This window comes from Hemiscyllium ocellatum, chromosome 4, assembly GCF_020745735.1.
Source record: "Hemiscyllium ocellatum isolate sHemOce1 chromosome 4, sHemOce1.pat.X.cur, whole genome shotgun sequence".
In the NCBI taxonomy this organism is placed as follows: Eukaryota; Metazoa; Chordata; class Chondrichthyes; order Orectolobiformes; family Hemiscylliidae; genus Hemiscyllium; species Hemiscyllium ocellatum.
The window spans coordinates 108,333,599-108,353,608 of NC_083404.1; the positions used below are offsets into that span (position 1 = coordinate 108,333,599).

Below are 20,010 nucleotides of genomic sequence, written 5' to 3' on the forward strand. Positions count from 1 at the left end.
TAGATATTACGCAGGATACTTGAAGCTATGGAGAAATCAAACACCAATGATGTTGTTAATATTCCAAAAACCTGAACTACAGATTATTTAGATAATTACACAGGGTATGGAAAATGAGTTTCTGGGACATAGATGGTGTAGCAAAGAAAATTGATGATGGATATTTGAAGGGATCAGTGATTAAGAGAAAGAGGTTTTTAGAGCAGAACAGTTCGACAGCATCTTTCCAGGTGCTGAATTTTCCAATGTGTACTAGATTAGACTAGATCAGATTCCCTACAGTGTGGAAACAGGCCCTCAGTCCAACAAGTCCACACCGACCCGCTAAATAGTAACCCACCCAGACCCATTTCTCTCTGAATAATGCACCTAACACTATGGGCAATTCAGCATGGCCAATTCACCTGACCTGCACATCTTTGGATTGTGGGAGGAAACCGGAGCACCTGGAGGAAACCCATGCAGACATGGAGAGAATGTGCAAACTCCACACAGACAGTCCAAGGCTGGAATTGAACTTGGGACCCTGGTGCTGTGAGGCAGCAGTGCTAACCACTGAGCAACTGTGCCACCTTCAAGATCCAAATGTCTGTAAATTTATCACATCTTGTAAGCCAATATATGAAAATGCCAGTTTAAGTGGTCAGTTTCTGTAGTCACATCACATTGAAAGTATTTGTAACAGTTTTCAGGCAGAAATGCGAAGTGGGTGATCCATCTCAGCCTCCCCCAGAGGTCTGCAGCACCACAGGTGCCAGTCTTCAACCAATTCAATTTGCTCCACATAATATTTAAAAAATGGCTGGTGGCACTACGTACTGCGAAGGATGTGGAGGCCATGGCAACATTCTGGCAATAGTACTAAAGCCATGTACTCGTATCCTTTCAGCACACCTAGCCAAGTTGTTCCAGTACATCTACAACACTGGCATCTATGCAGCAATGTGGAAAATTGCTCAGGTATGTCCTATACACACAAAGATGAATATAACCTGGCCAATTACCATTACATGAGTCTACTCTCAATCTGTAAAATGAAGAAATGTGTCATCAACAGTGCTATCAAACAGCACTTAGCAATAACCTGGTTGCTGATGCCCAGTTTGGCTTCTCCCAAGGCCACTCAGCTCCTGACCTTATTCCAACATTGATTCAAACACAGACAAAACAGCTGAATTCCAGAGGGTAAAATTGACTGTCCTTGACATCAGGCTGCATTTGACTGAGTGTGGTATCAAAGAACCCCAACAAAACTGGAATCTACGTGAATCAGGGGGAGACTCTCTGCTCATTGTAGCCATACCTAGCATATAGGAATATGGTTATAGTTATTGGAGGACATGGATCTCAGTTCTTCTGCAGAAGTTCCTCAGGGACTACTGCTCAATCATCATCGGTTATTTCACCCTCCATCGTAAAATCTGAACTGGGGTTGCTTGCTGGTGATTGCACAATGTTTAGCCATTTGATACTCCTCAGATTCTGAAGCAGTTCAAAGGCAGCAACATCTGGACAATTTTCAGGTTTGGGCTGAAAAGTGGCAAGTAACATTTGCACCACACAAATGCAGGTACTTACCATCTCCAACTAGAAAGAGTCTAACTATCATTCCTTAACATTTAGTAGTTGTTACTATTACTTAATTCCCCCACTATCCTTCAGGTTACTGTTGACCAGAAAGTGACCTGCACCAGCCACGTAAATACTGTGACTAGCAAGCAACTCACCTCCAGGCTCCCAAAGCCTGCTCACCACCTATAATACACAAGTCAGGAGTGTGATGGAATAGTTCCCACTTGCCTGGATGAGTGTAGCTACGACAACACTTGTGAAACTTGACACCAGCCATGACGAAACAACCCTCATGACTGGCACTACATTCACAAAGATCCACACTCTCCACTACCAACACTCAGCCACATTAGTGTGTGTCACCTACGAGACTACTGGAGAAATTTACCAAGGGTCTTTTACACAACAGATTCCAAAACAACTAGTACTTCCATCCTAAAGGATTGAAGGCTCACAGGATACCCCAAAGTACTTTACAAGAGCTTAATCATTTTGAAGTTTAGCCATGAAAAACAATTTGCAAACACCAATGACAGATTGTAAAGTGCCTTTGATGAGCATGCAAATGGAGAGTGAAATATTTGAAAATTAATTGTAGATGGGATTTGCAAATTTATATGTTTGTTCTTTCAATGTCCTAGCATCTAATGAACACGGACTTTGTGCTTTCGCCAATCAAGTGACACTGTCCCAGCCATTTTCTAGTGCCACTTCACAGCTCAAGGATAGGAAGTGATGGCAGGGATTGCAGTCAGCACTAAGTTGCACCTGGTGGCCAGACACTCCTTCAAAAAAGCTCAAGACTTTCAAGTCTCCTTTCATACTAGTCAACAACCAATTTCCATGCATACTCCCCCATGTGAAGACCTACACATTGAACCTAATCTACAAGTGTACTCTCTCATCCCTGAACCCCAGCATTACACCTTGATGTTACCCTACTCCTCAATGCTCCCCCTCTGGAGGTATTGGCGGTGATCACTGCTACTAAAACACTCTCCCATACCCTATGTTACACTTTATACTACACCCTATTCACCTTGAGTATTTCCTCCCCATTACTATCCTTGTCCCCCACCTCACAAAATGCCTGTCCGGCCCTCTCCCACTAGCCTTCACTCCTCAACTTCTTTAGGCAGTGATGCCACTGAATGACTTCAACTAGCAGCCCCCAGAAATGGCTGACTAGGCCCTTGACCATTGTATTTGCAACTAACAATACATAATTCCTCAGATTGCTTGAGTTGACCCAACAGGACTGACCACTGACCATTAGACTGTACTGGAACAAATCACCTGAGCACCAGCCTTCAAAGCAGGTGACTGACAGTGGAAAAGCACTTGGACCATGTGCAGACTGTACCAGTGACTGATAGTTCCACCTGCTCAGGCTGACAGTGGCTCCCTCTCAAGAAAACTGAAGAACTATCCCTTACTAGTTTCCACCATAGCCATATGATTGAGTTGATGTGCAGTGTGTTTGCCACACAGGCAGCTGGCACAGTGTAGGTATTAGACTGAGGTTTTGGTGGACTCCTCACCCAGGATCCACACCCAGCCACCACTGGCTAGATCTACATTGACAAGTGGCCTGTCTGGGTGCCTGTGCAAACAATCACATCAGCTAAAGCAGTGGCTGAGGAGATGGCGCAGTGTCACAGGTAGACAGGGTAGTGAAGGAGGTCTTTGGCATGCTTGCCTTTATTGGTCAGAGCACTGAGTATAGGAGTTGGGACATCATGTCACAGCTGTACAGAACATTGATGAGATCACTTTTGGAGTACTACACAAAGTTCTGGTCGCTCTGCTACAGGAGGATGTTAGTAAATTGGAAAGGGTTTACAAGAAAACATTTACAAGGGTGTTAGAGGAAGACTGGAGGGTTTGAGTTATAGGCACATGCTGGATAGTGTGGACTTTTTTTTGGAGTGTAGGAAGTTAAGGGGTTCATAAAATCATGAGAGGCATAGATAAGGTGAATAGCAAAAGTCTTTTGTTCAAAATTAAAGGTTTAAGGTTAGAGGAGAAAAATTTAAAAGGGAGCTGAGGAGCAACGTTTTCACACTGATGGCCATGTATATACATCAAATCAATTGGCAGAGGCAATGGTAGAGGCAGCTACAGTTACAACATTTAAAAGACATTTGGACAAGGACCAGTGACCATAGTTCTATTAATTTTAAGATTGTTATGGAGAGGGACAAAAACAGGTTCAAGTTCGAAATTGGGGCAATACAAATTTTTATGGAATTAGACAGGATCTTGCAGGGATTGATTGGAGTAGTTTGTTTGCAAGCAAAGGGACCTCCAGAAAGTGGGAAGTCTTTAAAAGTGAGATAGCTAGAGTTCAATGTCTACATGTTCCTGTGAGGGTAAAAGGCAAGGTTGACAGGAATAGGGAACCATGAATGAAAAGAGATATTGAGGCTTTGACCAGAAAAAAAAAGGAGGTATGGCTCAGGTACTGCCAGCTAGAGTCATGGGAATCCCTGGAGATATATGGGGAATACAGGAGTTTACTGAAGAAGGAAATCAGGAAGGAGAAAAGGTGACTTGAGATAGCCTTGGCTGAGAAGATTAGGGTGAATCCAAAAAGGTTCCTTAAGAATATTAAAGGAAAAAAAAAACTAGAGAGAGAATAGGACCCCTCAAGGACCAAAGTGGACGTGTACGTATAGAACCAAGAGAGATGGGCGAGACCTGAATGAGTATTTCTCCTCTGTGTTTACGGTGGAGAAAGACATTAAGACTTGGGAAAGTTAGTGGTCATATCTTGGGGATAGTCTGTATTACAGTAGACAATGTGCTGGATGTATTAAAATGTATGAAGGTGGATAAATCACTTGCACCTGACCAGATATATGCGAGTACACTGCAAGAGGCAACAGAAGAAATTATGGGGGCTCTGGCTGACATTTTTGCATTATTGTTAGCCATGGATAAAGGTCCCAGAAGACTGGAGGGTAGCGAGTGGCATGCCCTGATTCAAGAAGGACTGCAAATATAGAGCAGTAAGCCTAACATTTGTGGTGGGTAAGTTACTGGAGAAGTTTTCAAGATAATGTATACATACATTCGCAACAGTGCTAACCACTGTGCCACCGTGCTGCCCATGTGGTCAAATTTTAATTCCAACATGACTTTTAGAATTTTAATTCTGTACTGTTGTTGGCATGAGTCAAGAATCTTTTAGATGCTGTAAAAATACAATGGATTCACCAAGGTCCTTCAAGGAAATAAACCAACCCTTAACCTGCTGCCTTATATGCAACTTCTGCAATAAAGTTCACTTCTGGCCTGGAAGGCCTTTTTCTATATTTTTATAAGAAAATGCTTTGGTGTAGCATTGTGGGAAATACAATAAGTCAAAAGGTTATTGGAAACTTATCAAAATTAAATCAAATAAACATCTATGTTACTTGAGAAGATTCTGAGGGATACGATATACATGCATTTGGAAAGACAGGGTTCGATTAGGAATAGTCAGCATAGCTTTGTGCGTGGGAGATCATGTCTCACAAATTTGTTCGAGTTCCTTGGTGAAGTGACCAGGAAGATTGACAAGGGCAGGACAGTAGTCTATACGGATTTCAGTAAGGCCTTTGATAAGGTTGCTATGGAAGGTTAGACCACAAGGAATCCAGGACAAGCTGGTAAATTGGATACATAATTGGCTTGATGGTAAGAAGCAGAAGGTAATAGTGGAAGGATGCTTGTTGGACTGGAAGCCTGTGACTAGTGTCTCAGGGGTCGGTGCTGGGCACATTACTGTTTGTTATCTATTTCAATGATTTGGATGAAAATGTACAAGGCGTAATTAATAAGTTTGCAAATGACACTAAAATAGGAGGTGTTGTGGACAGTGAGAAAGTTTATCAGAAATTGCAGCAGGACCTTGATCAGTTGGGGACGTGGGCTGAGAAATGGCAGATGGAGTTTGAAAAAGATAAGTGTGAGGTGTTGCATTTTGGAAAGTCAAATCAAGATAGGAGTTTCAAGGTTGAAAAATGTGGTGCTGGAAAAACACAGCAGGCCAGGCAGCATCAGAGGAACAGGAGAATCAACGTTTTGGGCATAAGCCCTTCCTCAGGAATGAGGCTGGTGTGCCAGGCAGGCTGAGATAAAAGGTAGGGGGGAGGGAATTTGGGGGAAGGGCGCTGAGAATATGGTAGGTGGAAGGAGGTGAGGGTGAGGGCGAAAGGCCGGAGAAGGAAGGGGTGGGGGCAGAGAGATCGGGAAGAAGATTGCAGGTCAAGAGGGCAATGCTGAATCCGGGGGTTGGGACTGAGAAAGGGTGTGGGGAGGGGAAATGAGAAAGCTGGAGAAATCTACATTCATCCCGTGTGGTTGGGGGGTTCCTAGGGCGGAAGGTGAGGCGCTCTTCCTCCAGACAAGAAGGCCCTTGGCCTCCTCCATCGCTAGACCCTGACCACACGACGCCTGGAGGAAGAGCGCCTCATCTTCCGCCTAGGAATCCTCCAACCACACTGGGTGAATGTAGATTTCTCCAGCTTCTTCATTTCCCCTCCCCACACCTTATCTCATTCCCAACCCCCGGATTCAGCACCGCCCTCTTGCCTGCAATCTTCTTCCCGACTTCTCCGCCTCCGGCCCCACCCCCTCTCCGGCCTATCACCCTCACCCTCACCTCCTTCCACCTATCGTATTCCCAGCGCCCCTCCCCCAAATTCCCTCCCCCTTATCTTTTATCTCAGCCGCCTGGCACACCAGCCTCATTCCTGAAGAAGGGCTTATGCCCAAAACGTCGGTTCTCCTGCTCCTCGGATGCTGCCTGGCCTGCTGTGTTTTTCCAGCACCACATTTTTCAACTCTGGTCTCCAGCATCTGCAGTCCTCACTTTCTCCTAGCAGTTTCAAGGTGAATGGTAGCACATTAAGGAGTGTAGTAGAACAGAGGGATCTTGCAGTTCAGGAGAATGGTTCTGTGAAAGTGCACTCACAGGTAGACAGGGCAGCGAACAGAGCTTTTGGTACACTGGCCTTCGTTAGTCAGGGCATTGAGTATAGAAGCTGGGAAATTATATTGCAGTTGTACAGGATGTTGGTGAGGTTGCACTTGGAGTATTGTGTTCAGTTTTGGTCACCAAGGAAGTAAAAAGTGAGGTCTGCAGATGCTGGAGATCAGAGCTGAAAATGTGTTGCTGGTTAAAGCACAGCAGGTTAGGCAGCATCCAAGGAAGAGGAAATTCGACGTTTCGGGCCAGAGCCCTTCATCAGGAATCCTGATGAAGGGCCCTGGCCCGAAACGTCGAATTTCCTGTTCCTTGGATGCTGCCTAACCTGCTGTGCTTTAACCAGTAACACATTTTCAGCTCACCAAGGAAGTATGTTATTAAACTGGAAAAAGTGAAGAAGAAATTTACAAGGATGTTGCCAGGCCTCAACGGTCTAAACTATTGGGAGAGGTTGGACAAGCTAGGACCTTTATCTTTACAGCATTGGAGACTGAATGGTGGGGGTTGGTGGTAGGGAGAATGCACTGTCTTTTTTCCCTGGATTAGGAAATCAAAGACTAGAGGACATCAGTTTTAGGTTAGAGGGGAAAGAATAAAAGGGGACCTGAGGGTGGTATGCATATTGAGCTGCCAGCGCAAGTGGTTGAGCAGCATACATTAACAACATTTAAAAAGCATTTGGACAAATATATGGATAAAAAAGTTTTAGAAGTGTATGGGCCAAGTGCAGGGAAATAGGGTTAGAGTTGATGGACATTTTGGTCTGTATGGACCAGTTTGAGTCAAAGGACCTCTACGACTAGAAAAGGTTTAGAGAGATATGGGCCAAACACAGGCAAATTTGACTTGTTTAGGAGACCTGGTTGGCATGGACAAGTTGGACTGAAATGTCTGTTGCTTTCCCCTCTAACCTAAAACTGATGCCCTCTAGTCTTTGATTTCCTCCCACCATGTACGTGGCAGGTACTCATGTGACTCAGCCAATGTTGTCTATCTTATACGTTTCAGGCAAGGATGCCCGGAGGTATGGTACATTGGGGAAACCGAACAAAGGCCACAGCAACAGATGAATGGGCACCACACAACAATCAACAGACAAGAGTGTTCCCTCCCAGTTGGGGAACACTTCAGTGGTCCAGGACGTTCAACCTTGGACCTTCAGGTGACCATCCTCCAAGGTGGACTTCGGGACAGGCAGCAGCAAAAAGTGGCCGAGCAGAGGCTGATAGCTAAACTCCATACCAATAGGGAGGGCCTCAACCGGGACCTTGGGTTCATGTCACACTACAGGTGACCACCATTGCACTACACATACACTCCGATGCACGCTTGCACACACACACACAGGCACTCCTACGCACACACGCACGTGCACACACACACACACGCACTACATTCACGCGCACACACATATACACTCTCTCCCACAGACACTCCCAACCCCCCACCCCAAACACAAACACTCTCACTCACACATGCTCCCCCTCACAGACTTAAGACACTCTAAACTCAAATACACTCTAACAATCACAACTCCCCCCCCCCAACCCAGACAGACAGACAAACACACACACACACACAGAAGACCTACATGCACACATATATGTTTGTGGGGTGAATTTGTACTTGCAGAGTTACATTGTACTTTGCTCAAAAAAATGCATGAATTCATGTAAAACTCTGTTACCTCATTTTTTAGATTAGAATCAATCTAAACATCATGGCACAGCCAGAGAACACAAGGGGCTAACACCTTCAACATATTGTCTAGCTAACACCAATTGTTACAGTTAACCCAAGAATGCAACTTTTAAAAAAAATGAAAGAAGTGAAACTATCATGGTATTCGAACAGATGAAAGAATCAACAGACAATCTAGGTATTTTTCAATGTATAATTTCAGTTACACCACACTGTAAACTTTTGCTATAAATTCTGTGCCTTACAATTGTCCTCCACAACCACTTGATGAAGGAGCGGCACTCCGAAAGTTAGTGTGCTTCCAATTAAACCTTTTGGACTGTAACCTGGTGTTGTGAGATTTTTAATTTTGTACACCCCAGTCCAACACCGGCATCTCCAAATCACAGAAGACAGAGTTGGGGAATGTGTAACTCATGGAATGCCACAAGGATCATATCTGGGGACTTCAATTCTTTATCATCTACATTAGTGAATTGGCAGGACGTGGTTTTATTTTACCAAGAATGGTTAAACAGTTTAAGCCTTTATTCATTAGTGTTTAGATGAATGAGAATCACCTGACTGAAAGACACTAGGTTAGTAAGTTTGCAGATAACACCAAAATTGTTGGTGTGGTGGACAGCGAAGAAGATTACCTCAGAGTACAATGGGATCTTGATCAGATGGGCCAAAGAGTGGCAGATGGAATTTAATTTAGGTAAATATGAGGTGCTTCATTTTGGAAAGGCAAATCAGGGCAGGATTTATACATTTAATGGTAAGGTTCGAGGTAATATTGCTGAACAAAGAGACCCTGGAGTGCAGATTCACTGTCTCTCAAGAGTGGAATTGCACATAAGTAGGATATTGAAGGTGGCATTTGGTTGCTTTCCTTTATTGGTCACAGCATTGAGTATACAAACCAGAAGGTCATGTTACAGCTGTACAGGACATTGGTTAGGCCACTGTTGGAATATTGCGTGCAATTCTGGTCTCCTTCCTATCGGAAAGATGTTGCAAAACTTGAAAGGGTTCAGAAAAGATTTATAAAGATGTTGCCAGGGTTGGAGGATTGGAGCTATAGAGAGAGGCTGAAAGGCTGGGGCTGTTTTCCCTGGAGCGTCAGAGGCCGAGGGGTGACCTTATAGAGATTTACAAAATTATGAGGGGCATAGATAGGGTAAATAGGCAAAATCTTTTCCCTGGGGTCAGGGAGTCCAGAACTAGAGGGCATAGGTTTAGGGTGAGGGGGGCAAAAAGATATAAAAAGAGACCTAAGGGACAATGTTTTCACACAGAGGGTGGTACATGTATGGAATGAGCAGCAGAGGAAGTGGCGGAGGCTGGTACAAATGCAACATTCAAAAGGCATTTGGATGGGTATATGAATAGGAAGGGTTTGGAGGGATATGGGCCAGGTGCTGGCAGGTGGGACTAGATTGGGTTAGGATATCTGGTCGGCATGGGTTGGACTGAAGGGTGTGTTTCCACGCTGTACATCTCTATGACTAAGTCCACACTGATCCTCCAAAGAGCATTCCACTCAGACTCATCCCCTATTCTACACCTGTAGCCCTGCATTTCCCATTCCCTAATCAACCTAGCCTGCACATCCCTGGATATGATGTGCAATTTAGCATAGCCAATCCACCCATATTACACATCTTTGGACTCCCAAGCAGACACTGGGAGAAAAAGTGTAAACTCCACACAGTCACTCAAGGGTGGAATCAAATCTGTGTCCCTGGCCCTCTGCTAATTACTGAGCCACCATAACTAAACATAATTCACTCTTTCTGCTACACAACTGAAAATACTGTCTCCACTCCCAATACTAGTTTGGAAGAGCAAAGTCTGTCTTTCTATAACACAGAGTAATTTTCAGAGTAATACCCAGAGGAAGTTCCAGACATTCACTACCCAAAGAGCCATGAAAACTGGATCACTGAAAGCATTGAAAGGGGAGGTAGATACATTGTTTAAATATTGAGGTGTTGAGGACAATGAGGAGCTGGCATGAAAGGGAAGTTGAGGCCTGGGACAGACCAGGCATGGTCTTATCAAATAGTGGAGTAAAGTCAAGGGCTGCAGGTCCTACTCCTCCTGCTTATGTCCTTATGAGCAATTGTCATTTTTAATTACTAATAATAAAGAACAAAACTGAGGGAAATTCATTAAAATAGTTGTTAAGAACACAGAGTATTTTCCCATAGGGATGAGAGCAGAAACAATGCAAAGCAGATTAAAGTTGACTGGAAAATGTCAGGACAATAAGATTAAATTTTGGATTGCTCTGGTAAAGAGCTGTACTTACTTTCCTTTCTGTACTGGAACTTTATTCTGTTCTGTGAGAAGCGAATATAAACACTTGTATTTAATAGTGTCAGACATTGTCGCATTACACCAAACAATGGTTATAGCTACTCAAATCACATTTCTTCGCCACCTACACATATCTATCATCATCTTCAAATATTCACACAAGAAGGAACAATAAAAACATTAGAGTGCAAGTCTACCAGCGTCAAAGAGATGGTTTTTCCTTCGGCCTTGAGAAGGAGGAAGAAATTGTGATAGAAATAGGGTGTATCAGAGCAACGTAGAGACTGATTTTGCTTTTCAAAATTAATATTGTAGCTGGAGTGTATTTTGAGTTGTGTAGCAGAAAAGGTGAATTATGTTTTGTATTTTAAGGTACTGAAGGCTATAGACACAATCAGAAATGATTACCTAAAAGCATCAAGCCAGAAATGATGTGGGTGTTATTTTTCTTTTATTGGAAACTAGTGGAAATGATCATCATAACTGATGGAATGAAGGAAAGCAAAATATGATGAACCCAATTTTCATAAACAAGTTCATAATTTCATTATTTTTCCCCAGTTGACACATTATTGTTTAAATAAATGTACATACATTCATACTCTAAATTTTGGTATCCCGCCTTTCCTACTCATTGAGATGTCCATGTACAAACACTAGGCATACCCCCAAGAGTATATCTAATCATTCAATCTTCATGCAGACACTGTGCTAGTAAGTGCCCTTACATCTCATTCTCCACCTCCATATGTGTATGTTGCCTTGTATTTCAGCATGAGGGCAGACAACGAGGGTCTATCTTGTAGGAAAAAAGAAGCACAGATTCTAAAATCATTGTAATGCAAAGGTTTAGATGGGAAGAAAGAAGCGTGTTAAGAAAAACTTGCATTTCAAATTGCTATTCTATCCTCCCCTGTTTCCCCAAATGAAATTAATGAAAATACATTAAACAACTTCTCCATCCTAAAAATCAAGCTACCCTAATGGAAAGTTCTGCACATATTAACCTGAATTTGACCTCCACGATAACACATGGTGGTGAATGAGAGATTTTAGTTTTAGGTTCAGGAATGGCAGATTTAAGATAGAGACAAGTCATGAATCTGTGCAATTCACTACCCTAGCGTGTGGTAGATACTGGGGCACTGAATAACTTTAAGACGGAGATAGACAGATTTTTAATTAGTAATGGGTTGAAGGGTTAGACCGAGAAAGAGGGTAGAATTGAGGCTGAGGTGATATCAGCCATAAATCGAGCAGGTTCGAGAGACTGCTTCTGCTATAGTTATTCCGTTCACATAATCAACACTCCACTGAAATAGATATTGCTTGTGGCTCAGTGCATAGCACTCTCACCTCTGAACCAGGAAGTTGTGTATTCAAGTGCTACTTCAAAAACATGGCACTTCAATGAAATAGGGAGTGGTTTTGATAAACTATTAAACCAAATGCCCCATCTGTTTTCTCAGCTGGATGCAAAATGTTCCTATGGCACTAGTACTGAAAAAAGAAGGGAAGATCTCTGCTACATCACAGGCAATATTGTTCTTCAATCAAGACCATTAAAGGGCATTTCCAGCCATTAACTCATTACTTGTGGAACCTTGTTACAGCCACATTGTTTTGCCAAAATCCTATATTACAACATTGACTTCAAAATTGCCTAATTGGCTGTATGGCACTTTGCAACATACTCGGATACTGGAAGATACTGTGTCAGGTATCGGCTCAGTGGTTAGCACTGCTGCCTCACAGCACTAGGGACCCTGGTTCGATTCCAGTCTTGGGCGACTGTCTGTGTGGAGTTTGCATATTCTCCCAGTGTCTGCATAGGTTTCCGCCGGGTGCTCTGGTTTCCTCCCACAAGCCAAAGTTGTACAAGTTAGGTGAATTTGCCATGCTAAATTCCCCATAGCGTTCTGGGATGTGTAGGTTAGGCGAATTAATCAGAAGAGATGTAAAGTAATTGGAGAGGGGAATGGATCTGGGTGGGATACTCTTCAGAGGGTCAGTGTGGTCTTGTTGGGCCAAATAAGCGGTTTCCACACTGTAGAGATTCTTCATAAATGTAAAGCCTTGTCGTGTTCTCCTGCTCTCCATTGGAGGGGCAAGAACAGAGTATAAGACTAGGGTATTGACCGATAAATTGAACCAAAAGCCTTTAATAAACATAATAAATAGAGACAGATTGTGAAAGGGGGTAGGAGTATCTGGGAATCAAAACTGTATTTTTTCCCAAGCAGGAGTCATGTCTGATGTACTTAACAGAGCTTTTATATCTGCTTTTGCTACAGGCAATGCTGCTAATGTATCAACGGCAGTGAAGAAAGTCGTGATATTAGATAGCACTACATAGAAAAGTCAAATGTTGTTGATGAGATGCATCCTAGGTACTACAGGAAGTAAAGATGCCCATAAAGATATCCACAGTCCTGGAAGGAATATGTTATCATATCAGAATAGGTTGGACAGACTGTGTTTGATTCCACTGCTGTTTAGAAGAGTAAGGGGTGACTTGATTAAAGTGTGTAAGATGGTCTTGACAAAACAGACATGTAAAGGATATTTCCTCTTGTTGGAGCACACCAGAACTAGGGGGCACAGTTTTAAAATTCAGGTTTGACCTCTCAGGAGAGAGATGCAAAATTCATTTTTCTGAGACTTGAGACTTTAGAATACACTGTCTCAGAAGGCAGTGAAAGCAGGGTCATTATATATATTTTAAGACAGAGGTGGAGGTTCTTGTTAGGCATGGGAAATCTAAGGTTATTGGGGGTAGACGGTAACTTTGAATTCAACAGATCAGCCATGATCTTATTGAAGAGCAGAGAGGATGATTGGTCCACTTCTGTTTCTATTTCATATGTTAATTTGTTTGTAATCCTCTAGTTTTCCTTAGAAATTCATGGTGACAGAGGAATTGGGAATTGTAAAAGTTGTACCCTGCTGCAATCTCAGGATAGCCAGCGGAACATCGGTGTTGGGAAAAATTTCAGAGCAACATTTCAGAGTAAAATGAACTGGTATTTGGAAATTAATGGGCTAATAAATCAAATTCAGTATATGTGTTGATGTTCAATTAATTTGATTAAATTTTAGACAAAGCAACAGAGAGATTAACATTGTGTATATGGACTTTCAAAAGGCATTTGACAATGTACCACAAATAAGCTTGTTAACAACATTAAAGTCAATGGATCTCAAAAAGCAATGACAACATGGTTACTAAATTGACTAGCTGATGCAAGTAGAGAGATATACTGCATTGTTCCCCAAGAGTTAGTATGAGGACTGGTGCTCTTTTTGATCTAGATCAATGAATTGGGCTGGCATGACATCAATTCAAAACTTGCAAGCAATACAAAACATAGAATTGTAGTAATCTGTGAGAAGGATAGCTTACTTCAGCAAGAAAGACAATGCTGAAATGGGTTAACACATAAAAGACAATGTTTTATTTGGTTAGAAGAATAAGGACAGGTAACATGAAGCAAATCTTGGAACCTGCAGAGGTATGTACAAAAATCTTTAAAAAATAATGGATCCTTGGCTTTATACCGGCCTCAGTTGGAGAACACTTTAGAAATGATGACAAGGTCTAGGTAGAGTGAAGAGAGATGAACATTAGAACAAGAGTTGGAGTAGGCCATTCAGTCCCTCAAGCTTGCTCCACTATTTTAAAAAAATCATATAATCTGATGGCAACTTTAGATCCACATTTCTGCCTAACCCTGATAAACTTTCACTCCTTTGCTTAACAAGAATTTAACTGTCACGGCCTTAAAAATATTGAAAAACTCCATATCCACCACCTTTCACGAATCAAGATCCAAAAACTCTCACCCCTCAGAGCAAACAAATTGCCTAATCTCTGCTGTAAGAAGACTTACCACATAAGAACTTCAATGATGTGGAGAAACTGCAGAAAACAAAGGCTGGAGATTGTTCTCCATACATCAGGCAAGGTTAAGAGACGAGATTTTATAGGAGTGTTCAAAAGACTATTTAAAAAATAATAACTTCAGAATATTGGCAAAGAAAAAAAACATAAAGCTCTCATGAGAAAACACTTTTGTTTTTAAACAGTTATGGTCTCAAATGCACAGCCTCAAAGGATGGTGGAAACAGATTCAAAACTAACTTTCAAATAAGAATTAGACAAAAAAGGCCAAAGAGTTACAGGGCTAAACGGAAAAGATGGCTAGAGACCAAGATAGACAAGAAGGGAGCAATAGTCTCACTTTGTACAAAAAAAATTTATCATTTAATCCATTTAAACACCAGGCGATACTTAAAATTTAAAAGAAAAAAATATGAGATGAGGTTAGCTATCATTTTTCCATGGATATGTAATAATCATGTGCATATAGTTACTGTAGGAAAGTTATTGAAATTATAAAAACATACAAGCTGTTTTGCTACACATTTCACTTCACATCACTGAAGTCCTTAATCTGGCTTCATAGTAAAACATGCCTCCGGACTAGAAACGTTGATACTCCTGCTCCTTGGATGCTGCCTGACTTGCTGCGCTTTTCCAGCGACACATTTTTCAGCTCTGGACTAAGAGAATCATGTTCAAAACTTTTCAAGTGCTTAATAGGTAAGTGATAGCATCTCTGTATAGGCTGCTTCGAACTAAGTTCACCAGATTACTTTTATCTAGAAAGAGCAAGGATCAAAATACAATAAATCAGCGGTATAGCAATTTTCCTATACAAAAGGAGAGCACAAGCTCGAGCCCAAGATCCTTTATGTAAATATATGTCCAAGTTCCTCAGCAAAATATATTTACCAAACGAGAAGTTTTACACACACAGTGATCAAATGAAAATAGTCATACCTGCATTCCATATGGAGCCACCCATGCCAACATTGTCTGAAACAGGAGAGTCCTCTGGTCTGAAGAGACCCAACAAATCATCTTTGAATTGCACTTTTTTGGAGTACTGTATCTCCACAATGGAAACAACATCAGTCATCTTTGCAGACTGTAGGGTAAAGGAGATGTCAGGCTTCCCTATGAACCTCTGACGGACAATCATTTCATAAGGGCTTTGCACTTTAACATCATCAACCTCCTCCCGTCGGAACTTATGCACAAGTTGGTCATTCGAATCACAGATTTCCAGACCGGAGCAAAGAACTGCGAGCGTTCCCTGTTTCAGGTTAGGATCTTGACCTTGGCAATAAAGAACAGGGACTTTCAATATCAAACCTTCCTTCCCAAAAGCCTTTGAGGCAGATCGCGGGAGTTCTTGTTGACTCTTCGTTTCCTGTTGAGCCTTTCGGAGGCGACTGCTGAACGGCCACCACGGCGGAGACTCCAGCTCAGTTAGCAGTCTGTCACAAGGAGATTAAAGATATTTCACTAGTTATCACCTGACAGAGGTTTTAATTTATAGAGCTGTTACAGAGCATGGAAAGGCGAAGAGCTGGTATAAGTGTCATGCTTTAAACAGGCCAATCTCCTCAGAAGTCTGAAGTTGTGTGTGTTAATTTGATTTAAACAAAATCAGATAAAATTCAGAAGTCTCGAGTTCCTCCATTTTTCCTACAAGATCTTTGGGCATATTCTAAACAATTAGTTCTACTTTATCAAATAATATGAGACTGGTCTAGCCACAAGAGATCGTGATGCAAAGATAGGAAAATGAATTTAGCAAATATGTGCTTGCACAACATGAAACTAGAAGCTGCCAGTATGTTTTAAAACTCAACTGGATCACTAACATCCAGAAGGAAAGGAAATCTGCAATGTCTAATACTATATGGTTTCATACCTATCTTACATAGTTAAATAGCTAATTGTTTGCGTTACATAGACAATGAACACAGTGGCGCGGTGGTTAGCACTGCTCCTCACAGCACCAGAGTCCCAGGTACGATTCCAGCCTTGGGCAACTGTCTGTGTGGAGTTTGCACCTCCTCCCCATGTCTACATGGGTTTCCTCCAGGTGCTACGGTTTCCTCCCACAGTCCAAAGATGTGCAGGTCAGGTGAACTGGCCATGCTAAATTGCCCATATTGTTAGGTGCATTAGTCAGAGGGAAATGGGTCTGGGTGGGTTACTCTTTGGAGGGTCGGTGTGGACTTGTCGGGCCGAAGGGCCTGTTTCCACAGTGTAGGGAATCTAAAAACATCTTTTCAGAAATGATGAAAGAATCACCACCATCTGATACAACTAAATTGATTGATACGCTACTTCAGAGAGAAGTTGAGACCGAACACAATGTGGTGCAAATGGGTTCATATATATGCTCAGTCCTGCTCAACAGTTTTCAAATTCTCAGCCTGCCATGTCAGGATTTGGACTCATGTTTTCAGATTAATAGTTCTGTAACATTTCACTCCTGTAAAGGCAATAAAATTTTGCAGAAGAAAATCTAATTTGACTATTGGGGAAAGAAATATTCAAATAAAATTATACACAGATCTATTTTGAAAACTCAAATTGTTATGGCACAGGGAAAGTAAACCAAATAAAATCAGCCTCACTATCACTGGATTTGCAGTGATTGAATGAGCCTCTAACCAGACTTTATGAATTACAAATCTTGGACACCAAGTTTATAACTTAAACAAATGTTAACATTTTATTAATACTGTAAGTATAGCAGAGCATAGCTAAATCACAAAGTAACCTAATTAATGTCTACGATTTAAATCCAATCTTCTTTCTCGTAAACCCCACTCTCCCATATAAACAGACAGACAGCTAAGGGACAAAGTAAAGGAAAACAAAAGATTTGCAATTTGCCAATTCGGTAACCATTTCAACAGCAAATACCAAATGTTTTTGGAATCCTTAACAAATGCATTGTAATACAGGCATTTAAAACTGTATCTTGTTTGAATTCCAAACAATGTGAACAGCTTCCAACAAGTTCTGATGAATATTCACTTATTTCTTCTAAACTGGAATTATTTTCTATGAATATCAACAATGCTTTAACTGAATGCAAAGTTAGAGAGCGTAAAACACAAAGAAACCTTCTGGACCAGCAGCTTCCAAGCTCTCAGCCCCCAAAAACCCAGGCAAAAATCAGTTTCTACAGTTTCTCTTTCTTTTTCCAACATTCTCTGTGGCGGGCAAACACCAGCACGTTTCCTTGATTGGCCAATGCAACATCCAACCAGCCTGCAGTCCTTGAGCTTTAACCATCCTGTGGCTGAAACATCTGCATTGTTCTTAGAGCAATAATTTACCAGCAATCATCTTTCCAGATCAGTTTGCATACGCAAGCATCATCTTGTTTCTTCTTTCCCTATTTTTAAAACTAGCTGTTGTTAAAGTTCAATTCTCAATTCTTGCTCACAGTTTCAAATAAGAAATGAGAAAAACAATGTGATAGTCTCAATAAAGTAAAACCTGACTAAATTTCAAGGACTAGCAACAGTGTGAGCATTATCTGCCAAAATAAATAAAATCTGCACAAAATCATCCCAAATCACACTTTCAAAAATTACTAGGGACCAAAATAATTCATCTACCAGTGGCAACATCTTTGTCCTGACTTTCATACTGGCTATATCTAAACCTGGTTCAGCGTAGGATCCTGTAGTCACTGTCCACTCAATAAACTAGTTTAAAAACACCACTGTGAATGTTCCCATTGTTGGGAATCCCAGGTATTCCAACTCAGTGGCATAATAGGCAGTTCGAACCTACTGCGAATCCTCTTGCAAGGATGCCTTCCTTGAAGAAGCTCTCTTCCTCCCTCTACAAGGATTTCAGTGAGTTTCTCTCTCACTGCATCCCCCAGGTCATCTCCTCTGCACAGAAGCTCTTCAGACATCTCCATCGCCCCTCCCCCAAGTCCCTCCTCCCTACCTTTTATCTTAGCCTGCTTGGCACTCTCTCCTCATTCCTGATGAAGGGCTTGTGCCCGAAACGTCAAATTTCCTATTCCTTGGATGCTGCCTAACCTGCTGTGCTTTAACCAGCAACACATTTTCAGCAGTTCAAGGGAAATTAAAGATGAGCTTATTGATGAGCAAGCTCAGGAGTCAGATACAGGTTAATCATGGTGGAATTTGAACTGATGGCATTTTTATTCCTATCTCGCTAACATAGCCAGTATGTTACCCTCATATCCTCTACTTTTTTTTCTCTTGCACTCCATTCCCACTAGAACATCACTCCTGTTTGAAAAAACCTTCCAAAACCTAACTCCACTTTCTATCCTTTTGCCTTTCCTTATTCCCTTAGTATCAATATTGCTCTCGTCTTATGAATTGCTCAGGCATAATTCTGCACTGTGAGGACCACTACAAAAATGCAAAATCTCAGCCTTTGTGCCCCTATTGTACACTAGATAGGACAAAACCTTGTATAGCATCTTTTCTTTATTTAGTGCAAAGCTGTCTCCACAAAAATATCTCTCTTGGTCAGCAAGGCTGTGTTTGGGGATTGTTAAGTGAAATATTTGTTCCAAAAAATAAACACAGAATAAGTAATCCAATGCGGATGCACACCGTACGCTGACTGAAACACAAGCAATCACATTCTCTTGCTTATTCAATTATATAAGCCTCAATCACCCTGAGAATTCACAAATTTATCTAGGTCATGAAATTGTGTGTGTTTGTGTAAGATGATTATTGTGTGCCCAATTGTTCATTCTGCATTCAATGATCTTCTAACAATTTGTGCTAGGTAAAAGGAAGACCTAGGGCCAAGATGTAGTAGTTTTGTCATGCTACATAGGTCTCTGCAAATCACCAGTAAGAAAAGGTCTAACTACCTCTACAAACTGCAACAGCGCTGCTATTATTGAGTTTGTCAGTAAGCATTCTGACTGATCAAAAGCTGAACTTGGCCAGACATATCAATGCTGCAATTATAATCGAATTGCAGTCTTTGGTACGTGGCTCAAGTTCTCAAAGTCTCTTCCCCAAAGTTCACCATTGCCAGGAATGGATGGAGGTTGCTCAAAATACACTCAACAAGTTTGGTACCATCGATGGTAATCTTGTATTGTTGATGATCTTCCATGCTGCTAGACTCAATCTTCAACACACTCCTCTCTACGTCATCCTTCCTGTACTATCCAGAGTGCATGTTTACTTGATATCCTCTCCAGGCCCTCTACTACTCAGGACAAGATTAGCAATATCACAGGAATGTCATCACCTCCAAACCCACATATTCCAACATGAATATGCCCCTACATTGTTGCTACCCAGCACCAATACTTTCATGGCAGATTGTCAACACAAGCCAAATCCCCTTCCCACAACTGTCATGGACAGGATCCGGCCTAATCACCCTCAGCCCAAAAACAAGCAACAGACTATCCAGGTATTTAATTCTGAAAAAGAAACACACTACAGTAGCAGGCTATCCTTCATGCCACAGATCACTAATTAAACAATATGTCCCAGCCTAAGAAAAGCTTTAGCAATTTTGTTTATATTTTGGTAAAACCGAAAAGAATACTTAATTTCTTTTAAGT

The 20,010-nt window shown here is 41.7% G+C and overlaps 1 protein-coding gene across 2 annotated transcripts in view; it reads right to left on the reverse strand.

The window, feature by feature from the left end:
* Positions 1-20,010, reverse strand: part of snap47 (synaptosome associated protein 47) — a 65,639-nt gene that overhangs the window by 24,824 nt on the left and 20,805 nt on the right. For both annotated transcript variants that reach the window (XM_060823749.1, XM_060823748.1), the window contains exon 3: positions 15,396-15,895. In XM_060823749.1, the coding sequence (XP_060679732.1) occupies positions 15,396-15,895 (500 nt within the window). The remainder of the gene's footprint in view (positions 1-15,395; positions 15,896-20,010) is intronic.